The following is a 23,685-nucleotide window of genomic DNA, read 5'->3' as shown; positions in this document are numbered from 1 at the left end:
AACAGCTCACCACCCGCGCCTGCAGACTTGGGGAACAATGCTCGTGGCACGGGACAGGGCAGCAGGTCCCGGGGAGACGCGCGAGCCACCTTGCTCGAGTCCTACGCCCCCGGACGCCCCCTGAAGCCGGCTCCCTGCCTCTGACCGCCCGGGTTCATTAACACGTACTCTACGTGGAACGACGGCGAACAAAGAACAGCTCTTTGCAGCATTTGATGAATGGGATTCTGCCTCCTATAGGCCACACTCCGAGGCTTCCGTGCGCTGTAGTCTCCGGACTCGGTGCTGGGCCGGTGGCCCCGGATGCATTCCCAGCTGGGACCCCGGGCAGGCCATCGCCGCCGCCGCCGTAGCGGGTGCGGACGGAGCTGGGCTGACAGTGGCTCAGCAGGAAGAAGTGCGTGTGGCACGGGGTGGGGAGGCCCGGGCTGCTCCCTGTGGCCTGCTGCAGGAGTCGGAGTGGCATTGTTTATTGGCCCGGGAGCCAGGCGAACGTCTGGTGCTGCTCACACCATATTAGCAGACTTGCGAGCCGCATGCTGGCCGAGGTGCTCCCAGCAGTCCCCGGCTGGGAGGGCTCCCTCCTCGCTCAGATTCCGGACTCCCGGGTCAGGATGCCACCCGGTGTGAGGACTTGGGAAGGGACGGAGGTAGCAGACTGGGTGACAGTCCCTGCTCCTGACTTGGCCGGGTTTTGGTTTCACTTTAATGTACCCACTTAGCTGCAAATTATCTCAGTCGGTGACAGTTTTGATCCTGACTTGCAGGTCTGTAGGGACCCCTCCGTCCCCTCTTAGCTGTGGACAACTAGATAAACAAAACAGCGTCTTGTCCCAGCGATAAACCTGGGTTAGCGGGAGAAGTTTCGGGTCTTCAGTTATGGATGCAAAGCCCTTGACCCTGTATCTGCACTGGGCGGGGGTCTGGATGCGGCCAGGCACCCTGCAGGCCTCGAGGGTGCTGACCCAGCTGCCCGGGCACCCACTGTTCCAGTCTGCAGCATGGAGAGGCTCGGGGCAGATCTGTGCTTTTCTCCCAGTGCCCCATCCAGAGAGCAAGATGGCTCTGAGGCTGGTGCACATGCTGTTGCCCAGACTTCCTGTGCTCCCCTGAGGAGGTGATACCGACGAGCAGTCATTTGAACAGCGAAGACCAGTTCAGAATACAGGCGGGCAGTGCCGCAGTGGCCGAGGTGGGCTGGCCCGTCCTGAGGCGGGACCAGAGCAGCATCCCAGTGTTCTGATAGGTAATGTTTTGGGTTGTTTCTCCCTCCGGTTTTCAACTTAGGGGTAGGTCGTGTGTACGGAGCATTTTGGAATCTCATGAAGTTCTTTTGAGAAGAGCTTAAAGATACTTAGTGACATCCTGGTGGCTCCACTAAATCGGCATTTTGTGGAAAGCCCTGTTGTTATTTCTTAGACTATTTCTGTCCACACCGTTTGGACTTTCCCTGTTGCGTCCTTTGCTGTCCCCTGGCCCCTCCATCTCCCCAGTTCTGTAGGAGCAGAGTGGGCTGCGTGTCCTTTAAGTGGGTTCGGAGAGCAGGCGCCTGAGCAAAGCCCAGAGAAGGCCAGCTCCCCTGGCCTGCAGGAGCCGGAGGGAGAGGCGGGAGCCGGTGCAAAACCTGGGAGTGGGCAGCAGAGGCCGCCTCGGAGCAAGTTGGCGCATCTTTGCCCGGCCCTTTAAAAAGGCAGGCCCTCCGCACCCGCTGCTCCCTGCAGTGGGCCCCGAAGGCCAAGGGGAGACCCGCTGTCAGGTGCTTCCCTCCACGCTCACCCCGCCGTGTGACTTTTCTGAATTTCCTACTGGATGGAGAAAACTTGTTGTTCCTGCCCTTAAAAAAAAAAAAAAAAGACTGAAATAAGCAAACACTCAGCCCAGCACAACCCCCATGGTTACCACCACCACACACACCTCTCTGAAGTGCAATAAAAAGAAACGGCAGGCATGGTTTGTTGTGTAATCTGCTGATAATACAAGTTTCGGTCTTGATGGAAACCAGATGTGGAGGGCTCCCTTTAATTGATCCAGCCGGGTGTGGGGAGGGGGGGACGGACACTTTAATAGATCAGCCCTTGCCAACCCCAAAGGCGACTGTTTTTTTTTTTCTTCTTTTTTCCACTCGAGGGGAGAATCTCCAAGTCGGGGCTTTTTCGAGGATTTTGCCTCTTGGCCTCTCCCCTTGCTGCAGCTGTCCTTTTTGTCAGCGTCTCCTCTCGTGAAAGAACCAGTTTGTTGCCAACACGAAGCACATGGCCGGGGCTGGCGGGCTCCGCGCAGTTGCACCCGGCTGGGCGCCTCTCTCCCCGTCCAGCTGTCCAGTTGCTGCCCTGCCCTCCGCCCTCCAATGCAGAGCCCGGCCGAGGGCTTGGGTGCTGCGAGGAATGCTGATCGCTCGCCCCCAGCTCCCCTCCCAGCCCTCCGCCGGCCCCTGGAGAGCTGCTGCTGTTCAAACTTGCCCAGTGAGTACACTGCAGACTCCCTGGCCGGCTCCTTTCTGTGTGTGCCTCCTGCCGGCTGTGCGAGGGCTCTCGCCGCCCGCTGAGCCACCTGTGTCGTGGCCATGGTCAGGGGCCGCACTGGAATAGCCGCCTCCATTAACTGCGGTCCCCTCGCGGGCCGCGGGCCGGGATGTGAACTTTGGAAACGAACCCAGAGGCTTAGATATGCTGATGTGCCCGGAGCCTCTCCTCTCCGAGGAAGGTTGGTTTTAGCGCAGTTTACATTAACATGATTAATGGCCGCGCCACTGAAAAGTCTATATTCAAAAGCAATTTACCGGCCCCTGGGGTTCTTCTTACGGGGGAGTCATTTTCTTTGCCAAACAACTTCGTGTGAAGGTAACTTCTTCTTTGATGTCTAATCCAAACCTCGTGCGCACACAGCTTTGGATCCAGGTGGGGGCTCCGAAAATTGCGGGTTGTGGTTTCCGTGCTGCCTGTCTTGACCTTGCCGAACTCTGGTCAGAGGGCAGCGGGTCAGAGGGCAGCGGATTCTTGCCTCTAAAAGTGTGGCAGCGCGAGTGCCCGCGGGTCGGGCGGGCGGAGGAGACCTTGGGGGGGGGGGAGCTGGCTCCGGGAGGGGGTCTGGGAGGAGGGGACGCAGGGCCAGGTTTTCCCTGCAGCAACTGGAGACACTTGAGCGTTTTCAAAAAACAGAGCCGTCTGTGCCGCGGCCTCTCTCTCCTCTTCCCTTTTTGTTCGGCGTGGGTTGATTGAGAGGGAACCGCTGATGGGTGGGTCTGAAAGCAGCCCTAGGAGCCCGAGAAAATAAAAACAGAGGAAGGGCCCGGGAGGATTTTGCATTTCAAAGGGTCTACCTTGTCGAATTTCACATCACGTCAGGGGTTACGGAGCAGCGTGACAGGCACCCCTCCTCCCACGGTGGGGCTGCGGAGCGAGAGGGAGTCTGCCTTTCAAGGGGGGAGGGGGGGAGGGGGCAGCTTGGCTGGACCGCAGGGAAGTCTTGGAAACAGCGCCCCTCCCCTCGGGCGTGCACTGTCCCTGGAGGGACCTTGTCCACTCCTAGGAGGTCAACGGGACCATTTTGGTAAACAGCCGTTTGACCCCCAAATGGGGGGCAGGCCGACTCCTGGCTGCTCTGCTCCTTCCCCTCCTCCCCCCAAACAAGGAAACGGATTCTCCTGGGTGATGTGGCTCCCAAGTTCCTGAGATTCGGGGCCACGGAAAGCTGGGTGCCAGGCAGTGGGCGCAGATGGTTCAAAGAACAGCAGCAGGGCCCATGGGCATTGAGGGCTCACCCTGGGCCGGGGCGTGGCCTGCACTGTAATTCTCAGAGCAATCCTGCCGTGACCGCCGGGGAAACTGAGGCTCAGAGAGGCCGAGTAACTGGCCCCAGGCCGCACGGCTGCCAGGCCGGGAAGCTGGCAGCTCTGGCCCGTCCACCTTGCTCTGCACACACCGTGCCCTCAGCCGGTGTGCGCATAAGACAGAGGCACGGCTTCTGCTTTATCTCAGAGCATAAGTTTTGTTTAGTCTTGGTAGCACCACGGGGAAACGTAGAAATTTAACTGTCGATCTCCCTTTATCCCTCTCTCCTGTAGCCTTTTTTTTTTTTTTGAGGAGCGATCAGATTCTGTATCGACCACAGGACGAGAGGCAGTGCCTCCACTGGGGAGACCGAGATGTTTTGCTTCGTCCTTACAGAGGACAGATTCTCACGAAAATGTAATTATTCCCAGTGACCTTGTGGGGCAGCGGGGAGTGAGGCTGGCAGCCCGCTGGAAGCATCCCCGTGTATTCAGATTCCCTTTTCCGTTCACAGAGACTGCGAGGAGGCTCGGCGGTGCCGGGGTTTTCATGTGTAACTCAGGTGTCTCCGCGGAAATAGTTTTGTGGCGCTGCCCTCCCAGGTCTGCGCAGAGCCCCCTGTTGTGGACGGGCCTGGAGTAATCAGGCAACTAAACATAACTGTGCCTCCTCCGGCCATGGAACTGGCCACCCCCCCCCCTCCCCCAGGGCTGGTCAGGCGCCCTGCGTGCTGTCGCGGACAGATGGCTCTTTGCAGGTTGATCCTGGTTGGGGTGTGGGCGTGGGGGCAGGATACCCACCTCCTGCAAAGCCTGCCGGGTGGGCTGCGCTGCCCTTTCTGCCCCGAAAGAGTGTGTGGACAGGGCTGGGCCCCCTCGGGCGGCGTTTTTAGAATCCAGCGCAGTGGTTCTCAGCGCCGCCCGCACATTGGGCCACCGGGGAGGTTTAAACAAACACCTGTGTCTGGGCGGCACCAGGACCAGTTACATCAGAACCTTAAGAGGAGGGCAGGCTCAGCATTGGTGTTTAAATATATTGTTATTGATGTCAGAGAGGAAGGGAGAGGGAGAGAGAGAGAGGAACATCCATGATGAAAGAGAATCACGGATCGGCTGCCTCCTGCACGCCTCACGCTGGGGATCGAGCCTGCAACCCGGGCATGTGCCCCGACCGGGAATTGAACCCTGACCTCCTGGTTCCTAGATCGACGCTCCACCCCTGAGCCCCGCCGGCCGGGTTAGCATTGGTGTTTTTAAAGCTTTGGGGTTGGTTCATCTGTGCATCCGAGACGTAGAAGTGAGGGCTGGGATGGACCCCACACGCACCTTGCTTCGCTAGCGGGGACCAGGAGTGGCATAACCCTCTGGAACTTTCCACCGCTGTGTCTCAGTGGAGGTGGGAGGATGGGAACGGTGCCCGCCCCTGGCGAAGTGCCCGCCGTAGACATCGCCCCGGGGTCCCTGTTTCTGGCGGGCCAGGCCTCGGGTCGCCTCCCCGTGCAGGCCTCGCTCAGCCCCCTGTGCACCTTCCTCCCGGAGCGAAGCGGGTGGGTTTTATGCGGGGGGGGGGGGGGGGGGGTCTCTGCGCAGTTCTCTGCAGGCCCTGAGCCCCTCCCTCCCGCTGGTCGGTTCCGCTTCTCTGCCTCCCAGAGGTTTGGCCCGTGGCGTCCCTCGGTTCATGGGAGGGAAGACACAGTCCGTCTGGCTCAGGGCGTGTGTGGGTGATTCTCAGGGAGCAGTTGTTCTTTCCACCTCGCCTGGCAGGACGGCCATGCACCAGCCACCTTGTACCTGACCGCCTGGAGCCTGGCCTCCTCGACAGGTGGATGCCCCTCCTCCAGGTCCGTTCAGGATGAGCGGGCTGTGGAGAGCAAGGTCTCCGGTCCACAACCTTCCGGAGGGGACATCCGACCCCACGAGGTGCGGGGAGCCCCAAGGTCCCCTCGCCAGGGCACAGAGGGACAGAGCTGCGTCTCCCGGGCATGCCCAGCGCCCTTTCTGTCCTGTGAGACTTTGAAGCCGGCTCTGGCCCAGAGGCCGCGGCTGTGGTGCAGACATGGCCCCAGCCACAGCGCAGAGGTCCTCGGCCTGCCGAGCCGGGCTGTCTCGGTCGACGTTGACAGGCCAGCCCAATTGTGCTCAGCGGGTCCCTCGGTTGTTGACAGAGCAGCTCCGTCACCGCCAGCGGGGCACGGAGTCCCAATGGGCCTGCTGGGCCTGGCGCTGATGGGAAGGGTTTGGTCGCTCTGGCCAAGGTCTCCAGCTGCTCCTCTGCGCGTGGTGGTGGGTGGTGAGGCTCGCTCTCCTCCGTGGCCCGGATGGGCCTGACGAGGTGGGCGAGGAGGGTCCTTATTTTCTCCCGCCCGTCATTCCTGCGTTCAGGGAGCGGGCGTGGACCGGGCACCTTCCGAGTGTCCCTCATGGCGCTGGGCACTCGCTTCACCAGTTCACGGAGGGCCCCGCAGTCTCTGCCAAGGGACCAGCTCTGCCTGTTGCTGCAGACACGCCGCTCAGAACTGCCGCCGGGCGAGCGGGATGGCGGATGGCGGCTCGTCCTGGCCGGGGGCCCGTCCTGGTTCTTCCTTCCCCGAGTCCGCGTCGCCAGCGCCTGCCCGTGCACAGGAGGCTCCGTTCCCGCAGGTCCAGGGCAGTGCCCAGCGGTGACTGACGGCACCATGCTGCCGCCTCCAGGAGGGGCCGGGTGGCGTGTGGCGGGGCTGCGGGTGGGCCTGCGGGCTCCGGGGGCAGGGCCTGGGCCTCCCTCTGCCCTGGCAGTCGGCCTCGGGGAAAGGAGTGGCCCCGCAGGTTCCGGGCCCGGGGAGGCTGCCCTGTGGATGGAGGGCGCTGGCGGGCAAGGCCTGGCCACCTGGAATTCCCCTGCCTCTGGCTTTCGCCTTGGCCAGGGGCCTGGGAGCCGAGGGAGGTTCCCCTGCTGGCCGCTGCCTCTGCCGGCTCCGGCTCCGAGGTGGGAAGACGAGATGCTCCGGGTGAGGAGGGCTCTGCGAGGCTGCAGGAGGTGGGGTTATGGGAGGGGCCCTCTGTGGCCAGGGCCGGGCTCGGGAGCCCCCTCCTGTGATACCCCTTTGCCGGTCAAACGGCATCCCCGCTGGACGGTGGTGGGCACGCTGCTGCCCACTTGCTGGCCCTCATGTGCTGGGCGAACCTCCCGGCCTCGGGCTTGCATCCTGCCGGCCCTGCGTTCCATGCTGGAGGGGCCGGTCAAGAGCCTGGCTGAGCCCGTGAAGGGTGTGGTGCCATGCGGAGTCCCGATGGGCCCTGCTGGGGTGGTGGTGGTGCCATGAGGTCCAGGGCAAGCTCTGTGCCAACCACTGAGCCACACTGGCCGGGCTGGTGAAATCTTTCAGGCTTTCACTTTAGGAAATAAAATCTCTGTTTACCGAAAGGGCTTTAATTTGGGCTTAAACGTAGGAAATGGCATTCATGGAGGTGTCGGGAAGTGGCCTCAGGACCCCGGCCCTGCTCTCACCAGCTTCTGGGACGAATCTCTGGGAACCCGAGTGGCTGCGCATCTGTCTGAACTGACGTGGGTCCGTCTCCTACCCTTTGGGCTTCTCTCCAGACTCCTTGCAGGTGATGCTTTATTTGGTGTCGCCCTTCTTTCAAGTCGGCTGGTGCCCCCTGCCCCCCCCCCCCGCCCCCGCGGCCAGCAGCTCTCTGTGCCGGTTACGTGGTCACAGCTGGCACTGGCCCTCCCACCTGGCCCTCTCTCGCTCCCCGGGTGTGGACCTGGCGGCCTCTGGACCCCTCATCACCTGGTGGGGACACTGCCCAGGGCCTAGTCATTTTGACCTTGAAGTGACCTCCTTGGAGGGAGAGCTACTTCCCGACACAGAATTTTCAAGTGCCATTGACTTGGTCAGAGGGCTGCGGTCTCTGTTTATTCGCAGCCGAAGCTCTTGCTTGAAGCAGGCACTTGGGATTCCCAGGGCCGCCCGGGGCGTCTGGCCTGGGCCGCACGGAACGGAGCAGGGCAGTGAGCAAGCCTTTGGGCGCCCGATTGAGGAAGCCCGCCTCGGCGGACAGCTGCCTTGCTTTCCCTTTAAACAGGGCTGGGGAACGTCGGGCCCACGGGCTATAAGCCCTGCGAAGTCATTGGGTCTGGCCCTGCCAAGGCATTAGTGGTGAGTTAATTAAAGGTTTGTTTTGTTTTGTTAATCCTCCCTCGAGGGTAATTTTCCATTGATTTTAAGGGAGAGTGGAAGAGAGGGAAAGACAGAGAAACATCGATGTGAGAGAAACACATGGATGGGTTGCCTCCTGCACAAGCCCCGACCAGGTGCGTGCCCTTGATTGGAATCGAACCCGGGACCCTTCGGACCACAGGACAACGCTCTAACCACTGAGCACACTGGCCAGGGCTAAGCTGATAACTGTGTATGCTCGAGAAGGATGTGATTAGTATCCAGATGGCCCTTGGCAGGAAAAAGGTTCCCACCTGCTTTAAAAGAAAACCGAGTAGCCGTATTGGTGTGATGGACAGGCGCTCCAGTGCCCTGTGGGCTCTGTGGTGGCGTGTTCTCACCGAGCCCTCGGAGGGAGGGCGGGGGAGTTGCTGACACAAACACGCGAGAATGTTCTGCCTGGGTCACCTGACGCCTGGCGCCCGGCGCGCCTGTGGCCTCCACGCCCTCGGATGCCAGCCCGGATTCCAGCGCGGGCCGTGCGGCATGTGACTCGGCCGTGGAGGAAAGCGCGGAAAACAATGAGCTACGGGGATGGGGGTGCGGGGTGTCTTCTGTGAGCCCTGGAGGGGTTTACTCATCAGCGTTCAGTTCTGAGGAGAGGAGTGAATGAGTTATTGCATGTGGCCTTGATTTGGGCAACACACCTCCCTGTGCGGCTCATTCCCAGGGCGGTCAGCACATGCTGGGGGTGCAGCGCTGTGAAGGGCGCCGGATCTGTGACACCCGAACCCCATCCGACCCTGCCCAGTGCAGGGGGGGAGCCCCAGTGGACAGCCTGTGTGTGGTGATGGACGGCTGTAGACGGCCACAGTCCCTGGTGGTGACGAGGGCTCCAGGATGGTGGACGGAACAGGAGCCAGGAGGGTACATCCTCTTGGAGTCCTCAAGAAGCTGTCTCCTTAGTTTTTCTTAAAATATCTTCTTATTGATCTCAGAGAGGAAGGGAGAGGGGGGGAGAGATAGAAACGTCCATGATGAGAGTCGTCAATCGGCTGCCTCCTGCACGCCCCACACTGGGGATCAAGCCTGCAACCCGGGCCTGTGCCCTGACCAGGACTCCAACCGTGACCTCCTGGTTCCTAGGTCGACGCTCAACCACCAAGCCACGCCGTCTGGGCTGCTTCGTTGCTCTTAATGGTCTCTTACAAAGAGCCAGCCTCTTACAGTACAAGTCGCACAGTGAGCCCGGCGGTCAGGCAGGATGTTGGGGAGGGCTGCCGGCCCCTGGAAAAGCCAGAGGAAGGGAGGCTGGGCGTGGAGCCAGGAAGCGAGGCCCTGGGTTCTAGTCCTGCCACTTTCTTGCATCGACTTTGAACCAGACACCTGGTTTCTCGTGGACGGGGACTCACAGTGCGCACGTCGCGAGGGAGCAGTGAACGGGGTAGTGTGGGTCAGGGAGCCCAGCACGTGCCGTTTCCCGCGGCTGCTCCCTGAATGCCCGCTCTGTGCGGCCCCTGTTACAGGTCTCTTCTGTGGCTCTCGTAGCAGCGTGAGGAGTGGGTGCTGTGATCACTCCCTTTTTATAGGCGAAGACATCCCGGTTCAGTCAGAGAAAGAGGCCCCACGTCATCCAGCTGGTGGGCAGGGTCGGCAAACGAAGCCCACAGGCCAGACCTGGCCCTCTGCCTGGCTTTGCAAATAAAGTTTTATTGGCACGCGGCCATGTCCGCTTGTGTACAGAGTGTCTGTGGCTGCCTCGTGCTCCCATGCGGAGCGGAGCGGTGGTGACAGACCATCTGGTCTCGGAGCCCGGCCCTTCCCAGAGCAAAGGTGCTGACGCCTCGTATGGGTCCTCCGTGCGCTGTCCCACGCGGTAGCCACGGGGCACGTGCAACTGTAAGTGGTTTTTAGCTTTATTGAAATTATCGACAATAGACAAATGCAATGATTAGATTATTTGAATTAATCAAAACTCAGTGGAATTTCCCTGGCCGGTGTGGCTCAGTTGGTTGGAACGTCGCCTCGTACACTGCAAGGTGGTGGGTTCGGTTTCTGGTCAGGCACATACCTGGGCTGTGGGTTTGATCACCAGTCTGGACACGTGTGGGAGGCAGCCTATCCATGTTTCTTTCTCTCTCTCTCTCTCTCTCTCTCTCTCTTTTCCTCTCACTAAAATCAATAATAATTAAACTAAATGGAATAAAAAATTCAGGCCCTGGCTGGTTTTCTCAGTGGTTAGAGCATCGATCCATGGACTGAAGGGCCTCCGGTTCGATTCCCGGTCGAGGGCACATACCTCAGTTGCAGGTTCGATCCCCTGCCCTGGTCGGGGTGTGTGCTGGAGGCAGCCAGCCAGCGTTTTCACCGTGGCCTGTGGGCAGGGCAGCGGTGGCCCTGCGGGCTGACATTTAAGAAAACCCACTTCGTCCGAGTTGCCTCTGAGCGTGCTGTGCTGCGAGGAGTCTCGTGTGCCCGGATTGCTTTGAGAGGAAAGGCAGGAAACGCGCTCTCGCTTCTGTATCTCGCATAGAAGTCAGCAGAGCAGAGCCCCGTGTCCGCAGGAGTCGGGATTGAGGAAGCAGCTGTCGGTCCGCGGGGCCCGGCCGCAGCCGCCATCTGTGGGCGCCAGGGACCCCGAGTCCTGCTCCATCTGTTGCCTTTGCTCGCCTTTGGCAGGGAAACATTTCCTTTCCAAGGCCACGTGGGAGAGGCCCGGGGAGCGCTCCTGGCCGAGCCGGCAGGCCCCAGGCCCCTCTGCTCCCACCTCGCCGCCGCTCACCCTGTGGACGATGCCCGGCAGGGAAGCGAACCGGCGAGCCACCTCTCCAAGCACATGCCCGGGAAGCCGGCCCCACCGTCGGGGGCCCGGGTTTCACTGCCGACGTTGATGTGCTCAGGAGTTCAGACAGCCTGCGCCTCTGGTCGTGTTCAGGTCTTCGGTGGAGCCCGTGGGAGAGGGAGTGCGTGCCTGTGGGGCCCTGGGCGCGGCTCTCCGGACCCAGGTGAGAAGGCACTTTGTCCAGGCAGTTCCCTGAGTGTCGCACAGTCAGGCCCCAGAGACCAGCGGGTGCGCCGCGTTCCGGGGGCCAGATGAGGTCCTCCCACGGGACTTGTTTGGCCCCCACGATGCTTCATGGATTTTGCATTTCTGGACGGACCACGTTGACAGATCAGGGGATGGCAGTTGATGGTGTTTTGTTCCAGCAGCCGCAGCAGACCCGGACACTGGCCCTTCTTCTGGAAGCTGCTTGTCTGCGACTCTCACTCAGGCGGGTCTTTCTCTTAGGGCACCAGCCCCTCCTTCCTCATCGGGACCCTACGCCACCCCCCACCCCCTCTCTTCCTCATCAGGACCCTGGTGACTGTGAGCTTTAGTGTTGGTTTCCCAGGTGGGTTTGTGTGACTCATTCTCAGCCCCGGTCGGTTGGCGCGAACACCGGCAGGGAGATGCCGGGCAGCCCCGCCGCAGCCGCGTCACCCTTCCTGCCGCTCCGTGTCCCCTCCCGACGTGTGTGCTCTCAGTGCTCCCCAGGACTCCAGGCGCCGGTCCTCAGGCTCAGGTGCCCTTTGTCTTGGGCGGCCTGCGGTCAGTTCCCCGTGGAGGGCTAGGGACGGGACACCAGCGAGACCAGAACCAGCTGCTCCATCCATTCTTCCTCTTACCGGGTCCAGGGGAGCAGGCCTGGGCTTCTGCAGCCACACCTCTAACAGGGAAAGAGACCGTGTTACCGCTGGGGAAACCGAGGCAGAGCCTGCCTAGAGGTGATGGGCCTGCGCACATGCAGAGCCAGCGGGTTGGACGGGGCTGTGCCGGGAAGATGGGTCCGCCTCGCTTTCTCCGCTGTCCCCAGTGAACCCGAAGCTCCTGCTTGTCTCGTGTCCTTGGCTTCCGATGGACCCGCTGGGGGGGATGGCCGTCCCCTACGGACTTTGCAGCTTTGTTCTGCAGAGCGCCCCCCCCCCCACCCCCCGTGGGTGCCAAGGCTTTGAGAGCAGCGTTCCTGCCGCCTGACTCCCTCCTCCGTCCTGCGTCCCGGCCCCGCGCCTTTGTGTTCTCGTGACCGCGGACACCGTAGGGAGCGTGTGCTGGGCACATGCCGGGTCACGTGGTGGTAACTCGGGAGTCCGGGACGATCGTGGCATTCTCGTGGGGGGCTGTGCGCCCCCCCTCCCGAGAGAGCACAATCCTTGTATTGTCCGCTGGCGCTCCCGGTGGCCGCGCGGTCGGGGCAGGGCTGTGGGCGTCCCGGGAGACAGATGACTGTTGTGGGGTTTCTTCGCTTTGCGCTGCCCTGTTAGGACGGGAGCTCAGGGTCACCTGCCTTTGCTCAGCTCCGTCACCACCAGCCTGTGCCCCTCCTGGCTCAGCTCCTGTGCGCGGTGTTCTCGCCGCAGAGGGAGAGCAGGACCAGGACGGACGGGTCTGGCGGGGGGAACCCTGAGAGCCGAGGAGCGGAGAGAGGCGGGGGCTGGGCGAGGAGGCAGGGGGTGCATCCGTATGGCAGGGCCCCCCCCCCCCCGGGACCTCAGCTGGACATGTGCCCGTTTGGGCAGCGTGGGGCTCCTCCCACCAGAAGCCGGGACCAGCGCCCGGCCCCCCGCTCGCTGGGTGTGGGACACGGCCCTTCTTGGCGCCCTCCTGGGGTGCCCTCACCCTGTCTCTGGCTGTCGAACTCCTGCCTGTCGGTGAGGCCCCACTCATGCCGCCCCCTGCAGACCTTTCCCTCCCGACGGGGAGGACGGCCGCTCCTGGCCGGCTCCTCTGTCCAGCAGCGCCCACCGAACCCTGGCTCGGGCTGTGCCATGCGTCCTGGCTGCCCTGGGTGTCTGCACTGTGAACCTGGCTGGCGCCCCGCCTTCCTCCCCCAGGGCTGGCCTGGCCCCGGGGACTGTGGGATGCGGGACAGGTCTCTGACTCCGGGAGGCGGAGATGAGGAAAGCGAGCACGGCCCGGTGTGCACAGGGGTCGCCCTTCAGCCCGGGTCCCTGAAGTGCCCCTTTTAGGAGCACAGCAGCACTCACACCCGCTCCCCTGGCCCACTGGCCCCTTGACCTCCTCCACAGGCTCTCGGGCCCTCCTGCTCTGGGGGGTGGGGGTGCTGGCCCTGCTGTGGGGGTGAGGGTGCTGGCCCTGCTGTGGGGGTGGGGGTGCTGACCCTGCTGTGGGGGTGGGGGTGCTGGCCCTGCTGTGGGGGTGAGGGTGCTGGCCCTGCTCTGGGGGTGGGGGTGCTGGCCCTGCTGTGGGGGTGAGGGTGCTGACCCAGCTGTGGGGGTGGGGGTGCTGGCCCTGCTCTGGGGGGTGGGGGTGCTGACCCTGCTGAGGGGGGTGAGGGTGCTGACCCTGCTCTGGGGGGTGGGGGTGCTGGCCCTGCTCTGGGGGTGGGGGTGCTGACCCTGCTGTGGGGGATGGGGGTGCTGGCCCTGCTGAGGGGGGTGGTGGTGGGACCAGAGCACAGCCCTGCGGCGGGACCCGGGTGAGGGTTTCCCAGGAGCCGGTGCGGGAAGGCCGCCCACGGAGGCTCTGATGGCGTTCGCAGGTCTCGGGAGGTGTGAGCGTCAGACACGGGAGTCATGCGACCACAGATCCTGAGAACCAGGTGGCCCCGAGCCGCCCCTCGTGCGGATTCTCTCTCATCATTGCTGTTTGTCTCTCTCTCCCTTCCTTTCTGCAATCAATAAAAATATATTAAAAAAATAAAAAGAAAATACTAGAGATAATTACAAATTTTAAAAAGACACCAAGGCACCCTGCGTGCTTAGGGATGAGCGTGGACAACGCGTTCGTGCAAATACCCCCATTCCTACCCCTCACGGATGGGCGAGGGGGCTGGTCTGCATCCCACCTCCCACCCGGCGGCACCGGCCCGGCCCCCGCACGGCGCTGGGGCGTCACAGTCGAGGCTCCTGCTGGGAGGGAGTGAAATTGGCCTTGGCTGCTGTCCGGCTTCCTGGGACCTCGAGCACGGGGGTCAGGCGTGAGCCGTAGCGGGAGGCTGGCCACTCTGCCCAGCAGGACAGCTGCCAGCTCCCAGCCGCCTCCTCCGCTCACACGACGCCTGCAGAGCCACAGGGTCGCGCTCACTCGGGGTCTTGCTTGCATGTCACAGGCGAGGACACTGGCCGGGAGGGCAGGGGCCTGGCTGAAGCCCGCAGCCCGTGTCGGACACCGAGCTCGTCTGGCCCAGCCTCCCCTTGGACAGGTGAGGAAACTGCGGCCCAAGGCCCAGCCGGGGCCGTTTCCCGAGCCCCTGTCTGTGCAAGGCCAGGCTGCCCTTGGTTAGGGCTTCTCCAGTTCGGCTTTGGTTTTTAATTTTCTACCCCTCTCTCTCGTTTCCTTCCGCTGTACTTGTCAATAGACTGACCGAAGAACAGGTCACGGCCATCTTAGGGGACGTGGCTTAGGGTTTCCGATCGGCTCGGGCCCCCTGTGCCTCCCGGTGCCCCGCTCCCCGCCCTCCCCCTCGCCCGGGGCTGGAGGCGCAGGGTGGGCGCTGCTGGCTCAGTGGTGCTGGTTCGCCCTCGCCACCGTGTTTCCCGCTTCCCGGCCCACGCCACGCTCGTCTCTACGGGGGCTCGGCGGGTTGCAGTGACAGGCGCGGGGCGCGGGAGGGCCGCAGGAAGCCCGTGTCCGTGGCCTCCGGGTGATGGATGGGCTCCTGACAGGCCCTGCCGGCAGCTGGCTTCGGCTCCGCAGCAGCGTGGGCGCCTCCTCCCACGCTCGGGTTTGTTTTGGCTCCGGCTCTCAACACTTCCCTGTCCCGAGCGTGCCGGCCCTCCCTCCTCGCGAATGTTCCTGGCTCGAAACCACAGGAAATCCCCCCGACACCGTGAGAGCGACTGTGGAGTCCCCGGAACGGAGCCGCAGCAGCTCCCGCCCCCGTGGCGGCTTCCCCGCTGTTCAGAGGGCCTCGCGGGAGCCCAGGCCGCCCCTTGGTGGCCAGGTGAGGGGACTGCTGGCCCGTCCCCAAAGGTGGGCCCTGGTGGCCTTTGATTGGTGAAGGTGAGCCAGGGAATAGATGCTCATGTTGTTACTTCAGAAAACGCCTTGAGGCCGCCTTCCTCTCTGAGCCCGGTTTCCTCACCCGGCACATGCACGTGGGAGCCCGAGTGAGCATGAGACTCGATAGCAGCCCATCCCCTGGAAAATGCCCAGCGTGGCTCCTGCCCCAGCTGCTCAGGGGTAGCTGGGAAGACGTGATCCTGGTCACCAGTTTAGAAGCCTTTACGAAGGGCCTGCTGTCCGCTCACCTCAGGACAGCAGGACATCCTGGACATTTCGTAGGGTGCCCCCACATTAACCTCCCCGCTCTCCGCGTCCCCCGCCTCCCCCCCGAGCTGGCAGAGCAAGTTAACTTCTCACACATTACACAAGAGGAGAATGCGCTGGACAAGATGGCATAGCTCATGCCCTGGCTGGTGGGGCTCAGTGGTTGAGCGTCAATCTATGAACCAGGAGGTCACAGTTCGATTCCTGGTCAGGGCCTGTGCCCAGGTTGTGGGCTCCATCCCCAGTGTGGAGTAGCAGGAGGCAGCCGATCCATGATTCTCTCTCATCATTGATGTCTCTCTCCCTCTCCCTTCCTCTCTGAAACCAATAAAGGTTTATATATTGTGGAGATCAGCACAGCGTTCGGACAGGTTCAAGCCTGGGGCTAATGAGAGGGCACGGTCCTCTCCTGGCAAAGCCACGTGCAAGTCCCAGCACAATTACAGCCAAAGGCTATGGCTGTGAGCTTGACCCTATGGTCCGCACCTGTGGGCCCACGTGGCTGAGTGATGTGGGCTGCGGGAGGGGCAGCAAGTAAACAAAGCTTGACCAGGTGCCTGTAACAGTGGATTCGAAACCCGCGAGAACGTTGTGACCACGCCCTTACTTTGCTCGTGGAATCTGCTACAAAATAAAGACTCGGCTTGCAGGCTGTGGTGCTCTCTCCATCAGAGAGGGCAGCGTCCGACCCAGCCCCAGCTTTCTTCTCTTGTCCGTCTTCTCCATCCTTCACCGCCCCCTCCCCCCGCCCTCAGGCTCACCCATGGCCGTGCGGGGCGCGGCACAATATACATTTTATTTATTTATTTATTTATTTATTTTTTTTTAAATATATATTTTATTGATTTTTTACAGAGAGGAAGGGAGAGAGATAGATAGTTAGAAACATCGATGGGAGAGAAACATCGATCAGCTGCCTCCTGCACATCTCCCACTGGGGATGTGCCCGCAACCCAGGTACATGCCCTTGACCGGAATCGAACCCGGGACCCTTGAGTCCACAGGCCGACGCTCTATCCACTGAGCCAAACCGGTTTCGGCAACAATATACATTTTAAAGTTGATGGAATTTCCCTCTAAACATCGGGAGGGACAGATGCGTGGGTGCCCACTGCTGAGGAAGGCTAGGCCCGGGCCCCAGGCTCCGCCATGACGTGAGCGAAGTCGCTGTTCATGGAGCAGCCCTCATGCGAGCGGGGCCTCCCGCCAGCCTGACGCAGCCACCGCCGGCTCCGTTCCTCAGGGAGACTGAGGCTCCGACGGGGACTTGGCAAAGGTCACTCAGACCGTGCATTTCAAGAGCTGGGGCTCCGGCCCCGGTTGCTCAACGGGGGCTCTTCCCTTGGCGTGGCCACCTTGGTCGGAACGCGTCGCTTCTGCTCCCTGTGCGGGGACTGCAGGGTCTCCTGGCCAAGCTGACCGAGGCTGCCAGGAGCCCTGTCCCGCCACCTGCTGACTGTGGGTCTGCCGCCTGTCGGCCGCCCGAGGGCCGCCTGTGAGGCTGGCCTGTGGGACCTTCAGCCTTGGGGTGGGCGGGGGCAGACACTGAGCTGTCCGTAAAGCCGGCTCCGTGTACGGTCTCACACGACTCGATCACACTCGGGGAGCAGCAGATCGGGAGACCCCGAGATATGTCTGGAAGGTGTCACGTGGCTGAACTGAAATTCATGGTTGTACCTTCGGGGCGGTGGCGTTGGGGACCCTCAGGGTCAGATGGTCCGGGGGGAACGAGGAGGGGCCTCTGGCCTTCGAGGCCCTCCCTGCACGTATGTCCCTCCGCGGGGAGGCGGGTCCGGCGTGGGGGCAGTGGGCAGCTCTCTCGGGCCCAGGTCTTCCCAGCCCTAAGCCCTCTGCCTGCCTCTTGTCTTCCCAGCGAGGTGGCCCCAGCGAGGTGGCCCCACCGAGGGGAGCGGCCGATGGGGAGCTGCTGCTGACCCAGCCCCCTGGGAGGTGCCCAGGAGACCCCTGCCCGCGCTTGCCCAACGGAGGATGGCTGGTGCCCGCCCTGGGGCAGAGCCCCGCTCCTGAGGCCCTGCCATGGTGATGATCCTGAGGAAGAGCCTCGACACGCAGGGCGCCCACTCCGCGGCCGGCAGGCCCTTCGACTCGGAGCTGGTAAGCGCCTGGCCTTGGTTTCCCATGACCTCAGAGGCCCGAGGGCCCCCTGCCGCTGTGGGCTGAGCCCAGAGGGCCCCGTGCACAGGGCTCTGGGACGTGCCCGTGGGCAGGGTGGGGGTGGGTGGGCAGAGGACCGAGCCTGGTTGAGTCCTTGCCAGAAGGAGGGAGCCGGCGGGCACCGGAGCCCTCTGGTGAGGGGGGTGGGGCAGCCGGCACCTGCAGGTCATACCAGGCCTGGTGCCGCGCCCGCCAGACCGGGACCCACATTCCTGCTGGGCTCCTCCCGGTCGGGGTGGCACCTGCGAGGGGCCCAGGGTGAGGCCATACTTCCGCCGGGCGGTGGGCGAGAGCGCCGCCTCCGGAGTGTCAGGGCAAAGCGGGCGCAGCTGGTGGCCGCGGCTGGCGTGGTGGCAGCTGCCCTCTCCCCGCTGCCCTCGCCCAAGCTGTGCTCTGAACAAATGGCCTGGCAGGGTGGGCAGGAGGCGGGCACGCGGCTGTGAGAGGGGGAACCAGACGGCCTCCTGTCCCTGCTGGTCCCTCCGGCGGGGCCCCGCCTGCGGAAGGAGCGAGGAAGCCCCATCAGGCACACACTCCAGGGGAGGGGCTGCGGACAGGGCTGTCCCCGGGCTCTGCAGCCGCTGTGGTCTGCGGGGCCCACTGTCTGTGGTCATGCTGCCTGGCACCCCCACTGCCCCATGGGAGCTCCCACACAAGCACCCTCGTGGGCTCCCACGTTGTTGCTCCCCCGTGACAGGCTGAGAGCTGGTAGGCGGGGCCCTGGCCCTCGCAGGAGCCCGGGACCCGTGTCCACTCCCCACACCTAACAGCACCCCGGGCGCCAGGCACTGGGCTGGACGAAGTGCACAAACAGGGATGAGGCGGGGCTCGGCCGGCGCTGCCTTCCAGCTGGCATTTCATGTGTGTCTGTCATTAGCTGCCTCTCAGCACCCCCACCGGCCGTCCTCTCCCGCCAGGACACTTGTGGGAACGGCCCTGCTTCTGGCTCCTTCAGCCTGTTCCCCACCCGCAGCCAGAGCGAGCGCATCCACCCGGCCCCTCCTCGCTCAGAGGCTGGCCCTGGCTTCCCATCCGGGCCCAGCGATCCTGCAGCCCTTCCTGGGATGCACCAGGCCCACGTGCTCCGGCCCCATGACCACTGCGTGCTCTCTGCTGCTCCCGCGTGCATCTGCCCTGGCTGCGCTGGCTCCTTGCTAAGCACAGCCTGCCCCAGGGCCTTTGCACGCTCTTCTGCCTGGAAGACTCCCCTTAGCAGGACTCTCCCCCTCCCTTCCTCCTCTGGAGGAGTCGGCCTACAGTTTAGTTCCACTCCCACCCGTCCCTCCCCCAACACACACACACACACGCCCTCTGCCCCCTTTCCCGGTCTCCTCGGCCCAGGCACCCTCCACGCCTGGGTCTTGTGTATTGAGTGACTCCTGCCCCAGAGTTCGGGCTTCATGAAGGCCAGGCCGTGTCTCTCTTGCTTGTTGCTGGACCCGCAGTGGCCGAGACCGGGGCCTGGTGCGTGGCGGGGCCCAGGGGACGTTTGTAGGGTGAACGAGCGCAGGTTCCCATGCCCGGCGGCTGCTCAGCTCGGGGCCAAGCCTGCTCTGCCTGCTGCTGGTGGTGGTTCCTGCGGGACGGAAGCCACATCTAGCGTAGCTCTGTCCGGACAGGGATGGCCTTGAGGGTGAGGGCCTCTGGAGGGCCCGGGAGGATCCTGCCCGCTTCCAGCTGCGCTGTGGGCTCAGCGCCCTGACCCAGGTCCCGTCTCGGGGCAGACCTGGCTGGGGTTGGCCCCGGAGCTGGTTCCAGGCCACGTGGGCCGAGGTCAGCTGAGCCGCTCCTCTCCTCAGACGGACGTGGGCTGAGCTCCTGCCAGGAGGAGTCCGTCCCAGCCCAGCGGGGGAAGGCAGACTCATCTGGAAGAGAGACGGAGAGACAGTCCGGGGGTGGGGGCGGAGAAGGCGGCTGTGCGTGCGCACCCTGCTGGTGCGGGTCAGAGCTCCTCTCCCCCCAGACTCCTGTCCCAGAGTGAGCACCAGGCCCACCTCCCCCAGCACGGACTGCGGGCTGGACTGTGCCCCTCCCGCCCCTGGGCTCCCAGATGTGCAGGCCAGCTGTGGGGAGCGTCCCCTTTGGAGAGGGGTCTCGTCGCCTGTGTGTTGTGGGTCACAGGTTGCTGGCCACAGCCCAGGCCTGGCCTGCTTCCGCGGACACAGCGCAGCGCAGTGGGCAGGGCGGGGGCAGGGAGCAGCTGTGGCCAGCGCCTGGGAGGGAGGCGTGGTCCGTCCCCCTCTCCCTGCCCGGGAGCCTCCCACCCCTCAGCCTGGGAGGGAGGCGTGGTCCGTCCCCCTCTCCCTGCCCGGGAGCCTCCCACCCCCTGAGGGGCAGCCGGCCGTCTCTGTCTCCGTTACAGACAGGAAACAGTGGCAGAGCCCAGGGGCTGGGGTGAGGGCTGGGGCACAGGTCACAGCTCGCGGGCTCGGTGCCAGGAAGCTGCTGTCTTCCAGCCCAGCCCTGTCTCCTGCACCGAGACCTCCAGCCGCCCCAGCCCGGCTCCCTCCCAGCTGAGGTCCCTCAGGATTTGACGAGGCCTGGCAGGGGGGGGGGGGGGCGGGGGGCGGGGAGGCTCGGACCAAACAGCCCAGAAAGACCCTAATAATCCCAGCCTCGCGATGACATGCCCAGACGGAATGTGAGATAACGCGGCCGAGAACGGGCTGAGTGGCCGGCAGGTTGAGAGGAAGTTAGTGGGGGTTTTGCGTGGGCTGCTCAGCCGGCAGCATCATCCTCAGTAAATGCCATCAAGATAACAGCAGGGAAGATGGACAGCTTTCTTCTTTGTTTTCTCCTCAGACCAAGGAGATAGCAGAAGTGGGACTTGAGGTTAAAGAGGAAAATGTGAGTCACCTCAGGCCATTTGGCCTCCGGGGACCAGGTGCCAGAGGCTCGGCTGTGAGGAGAGAAAGCCCTGGCCGGCGTGGTCGGTGGTTAGCGTCACTGTGGGCTGAAGGGTCCCCGGTTTGATTCCCGGTCAAGGGGCACGCACCTCTGTTGCAAGTTCCCCAGCCCCAGTAGGGGTGCGTGTGGGAGGCAACCAATCGATGTGTCTCTCTCCCCACCTCCTCCCTCCCTTCCCCTCTCTCTAGAAATCAGTGGGAAAAAGATCAAAATATCCTCGGGTGAAGACTAAAAAAAATATATTAAAAATAAACTGCAGGGAGTCACTGGGGCCTTGGAAGTGCTGGCTGAGGAGAGGCCGGCGGGCGGACCGAGCTCCTGGGGCCCGGCCAGCCCCTCCCTGCCTCCCAGGAGCCCACTCAATGGTTCTGATTCTCCTTTTTCTGAAAACGAAACGCCGGTGACCACGGATTGGCCCTGCTCCTGGGAGACTGAAGGCGCGCGGACACTGCCTGTCCGAGGGGGGCCGCCCCGCTCTGCCCGGCCCCTGTGGCTTGCACAATGGGCAGCGCGACGGCTTGGTTCCCCTTTCCCCCACTGCAGCCGCTTCCCTCTGCCTGCGGCCGGCTCTTCCTCCTCCTGCTCTAACATTAGCTCTGCTGGCAGGCCGCCCAGACGCTTGACCTCGGGGACAGCTCCCCCAGCTCCTGCCCGCCCGCCCCCGGGGGTCCTCTCCCTCCAGAGTGACATCTGCCGCCAGGCCCTCTCCCCGCGGGGCTTCAGTCCCTCTGAGGTCTGCAGGCGCCACCCCTCCCCAGCCTCCTGGCCTGCCCCGCAGCGGCCACACTGAGGAGGCCAGGGCTGAGCCCCTTGCTCAGTCAGAAGAATTCGTGGCCTCGTCAGGCCTGGCACCAGCGGCCTGGGCTCCGAGGGCCATTTTCTCCCGGTGACTGGCGCTGGCCTCGGGCTCACAGCCCCCCAGGATCCCTGAAGCTTGAACTGGGACGTGCAGGGTCCCAGGCAGTTGGGTGCCTTCCCCCCGGGGCGAGCACAGACCCCTGAGCTCCCCCAGCCTGGGAGCCAGGCCCCGTTACACCCCCAAGGGCGCTTCTCCTTCCCCAGCTTCTCTTTTCTCCCGGGGCCGGCTCTCCCTCTGCTTCCCACGGCCATGGCCTCCCCGCCTGCCGCTTCAGAGGCTGGGGCGCCCCGCTGGTTCCCCTCACGTGCCTGAGTGTGAGCTCATCTGTGAGCACTGGTTCCCGGCACCCCGCGCCGCAGGAGGAAGTGGTGACACGGTTACCCCGTTAGGATCCGCAGAAGGAAGGTGGGCGGAAGCGGGTCGCGGGCAGAGGGAGCGCCGCCATGCCCTGTCTGAGCTCCTCACCGAGGAGAGACCGGAATTGTGTCTCCACTGGAGTCAGGGCCCCCGAAGCCTCCATTTGATTTGCAGCCTTTGCCTTTCCCATGGAGGCTCTGATTCCAGAACCTTCTCTCGTGAGCTAAGGAGCCTCACAGACACCAGGCCCTGCCGGCACCAGCCAGGCCCGGCCACGTCTGTGCACCTGTGCGCACACCCAGCGTCCTGGGAGACTCCTTGGTGAGCCCCCCAGCTCACAGCGACCGGCTCACCCTCCCCCAGTAGGTGCAGAGGGCGAGGCAGGCCGCCTGCAGTGGGGCACCCACAGTGGGAATTGTATCTTATACGGCGACGCTGGGAGTCAGACAGCTCTGGGCAGCCTGGAGCCATGGGAACCTCAGTGCTGGGTCCCGGGACACCGGCCAGTGGTCAGGGGTGCCTGGGCCTGCTCCCTAGGAAGCGTGGGGGTGGTGATGCTCCAGCCTGTCCACCGCAGCCCAGCCTCAGACGGGGCGCAGGAAGCATGATGGGACCCCGATTCCTTTTCATTTCCCTTTGGCTGCTCCAGGGGGAGGATTAGCCCCGGACTCTGCCACGCCTGTGGTTGGCCTTAAACCGGCCACTGTGCCGTCGGTCAGCGTTTCTCCATCATTAGGTCGATGGGCTGCACACACACCAGTTTGACTGACTGGACCATCGTGCAGTGGAGAAGGAAAAGAAAGAGGGTGAAACTGCCTTTTGTAAAAAAGCAAACAGAACGTATCTCGAAGAAAAAACTCCCCTGCTGGCCTGGCTCAGTGGTTGAGCATAGACCTATGAGCCAGGAGGTCACCATTCGATTCCCGGTCAGGGCACAGGCCCGGGTTGTGGGCTCCATCCCCAGTGGGGGGCGTGCAGGAGGCAGCCGATCAGTGGTTCTCATCATTGATGTTTCTCTCCCTCTCCCTCTCTGAAATCAAAAGTATATTGGAGAAAACCCACAAAAAACAGCACTGCTCTAGAAATGCCATGTTGGTTAAGCAGGTTTGACTTAGAAATCTCTCCTCGTGGTTCGGCTCACACGTCACTCTTAGCAGATCCTCCGTGGCTGGGCCAAGGCTTGCCCACCGGCCCGGGAAGCTCCGCACGCCGCCGGCCAGGCTCCTCCGAGGTCCGTGCCAGACCCGCCCAGTGACTGTCCCGGAGCGCTGGGAGGAGGCAGGACTGGCAGGGCTGGTGAATGACACCCCGGAGCGGGCAGGGGCAGCTCGCAGGGTCTTGGAGGCGGGTGCTGCTGGCAGGCTCAGGAGTTCCCGCCGGGTGGGTCCCGGGTCAGAGCCTTGGGCCAGGAGTGTCTGCTCAGCCACCCTGTGTCCTGTCCCCACCCCATGCCAGGGAGATGGAGGCCCAGTCCTACCTCGATCTAGGCAGCGAGGGGGGGAGGAACCTGGTGCAGAATCGGGGTGCTTCTCACAGAAGAAGCAGGGTTGCACCCCTCCGTCAGTTCCACACGCTCAACGAGCGGACCAGGAGGGGGGCTCCCCTAGGACAGGGACCTGGCGAAGGGGTTCCTTCGAGTTGGAGATCTCAGTGTTAGCCATTGGCCCGCTGGGCCCTTAGCGTCAGAGGCCACGGGGGGACCCGGCCGGCCTGGGGCCGCCCCTACCGGCTTGCCCGGTGCTCTCCCTTCCCCACCGGGGCCACTTGGCCTAAGCCCAGCGATTGGAGAGGCAGCAGGGCCGCCCAGTGAAAGTCAGTTTCCATTGGCCGGAGTCCGAGGGGCTGACAGGTGGCCGCAGTGGCCGGACAGCGGGTAGTCCCGTGGAGCCTGCTGTGAGCTGGGAATGCCCCGGACAAGGCAGCAGCCTCAAGGAGCTCAGGTCTGGGGGGTGGGGGGCGGGGGCAGAATCAGCACAGGAACAAATGAACTGGTTAGGCGCCCAGACCCCGAGAGCACGCGTGGTGGGGAGGGCGCCCTGAAGAGGCCGCAGGACAGGAAGGCCCAGACCCCATCATGTGGACCCCCCACAGGCCTCGGGGTGGCAGCGAGCTGGCCGTCCTGCGGAGCTGCGTGCGGGACGGATGGAGCTATGGGGCTGAGGGCCGGACTTGCTCATGGGCCTGCTTGGGGGGGCGGGGGAGGGCA

At 63.5% G+C, this 23,685-nt stretch overlaps 1 protein-coding gene across 1 annotated transcript in view; it reads left to right on the top strand.

The window, feature by feature from the left end:
* Window positions 1-23,685, top strand: part of FAM53B (family with sequence similarity 53 member B) — a 40,067-nt gene that overhangs the window by 1,207 nt on the left and 15,175 nt on the right. Inside the window, 5 exon segments of the mRNA XM_023745256.1 lie at window positions 4,064-4,187; window positions 4,285-4,372; window positions 7,199-7,360; window positions 14,022-14,114; window positions 17,069-17,296. Of these exon segments, the coding sequence (XP_023601024.1) occupies window positions 17,219-17,296 (78 nt within the window). The 5' untranslated portion in view covers window positions 4,064-4,187; window positions 4,285-4,372; window positions 7,199-7,360; window positions 14,022-14,114; window positions 17,069-17,218.

The sequence above is a fragment of the Myotis lucifugus genome, unplaced genomic scaffold, assembly GCF_000147115.1.
Source record: "Myotis lucifugus unplaced genomic scaffold, Myoluc2.0 scaffold_526, whole genome shotgun sequence".
In the NCBI taxonomy this organism is placed as follows: Eukaryota; Metazoa; Chordata; class Mammalia; order Chiroptera; family Vespertilionidae; genus Myotis; species Myotis lucifugus.
The sequence above is the reverse complement of the archived record's forward strand: the minus strand, read 5'-3'. Positions and strand labels throughout refer to the sequence as shown.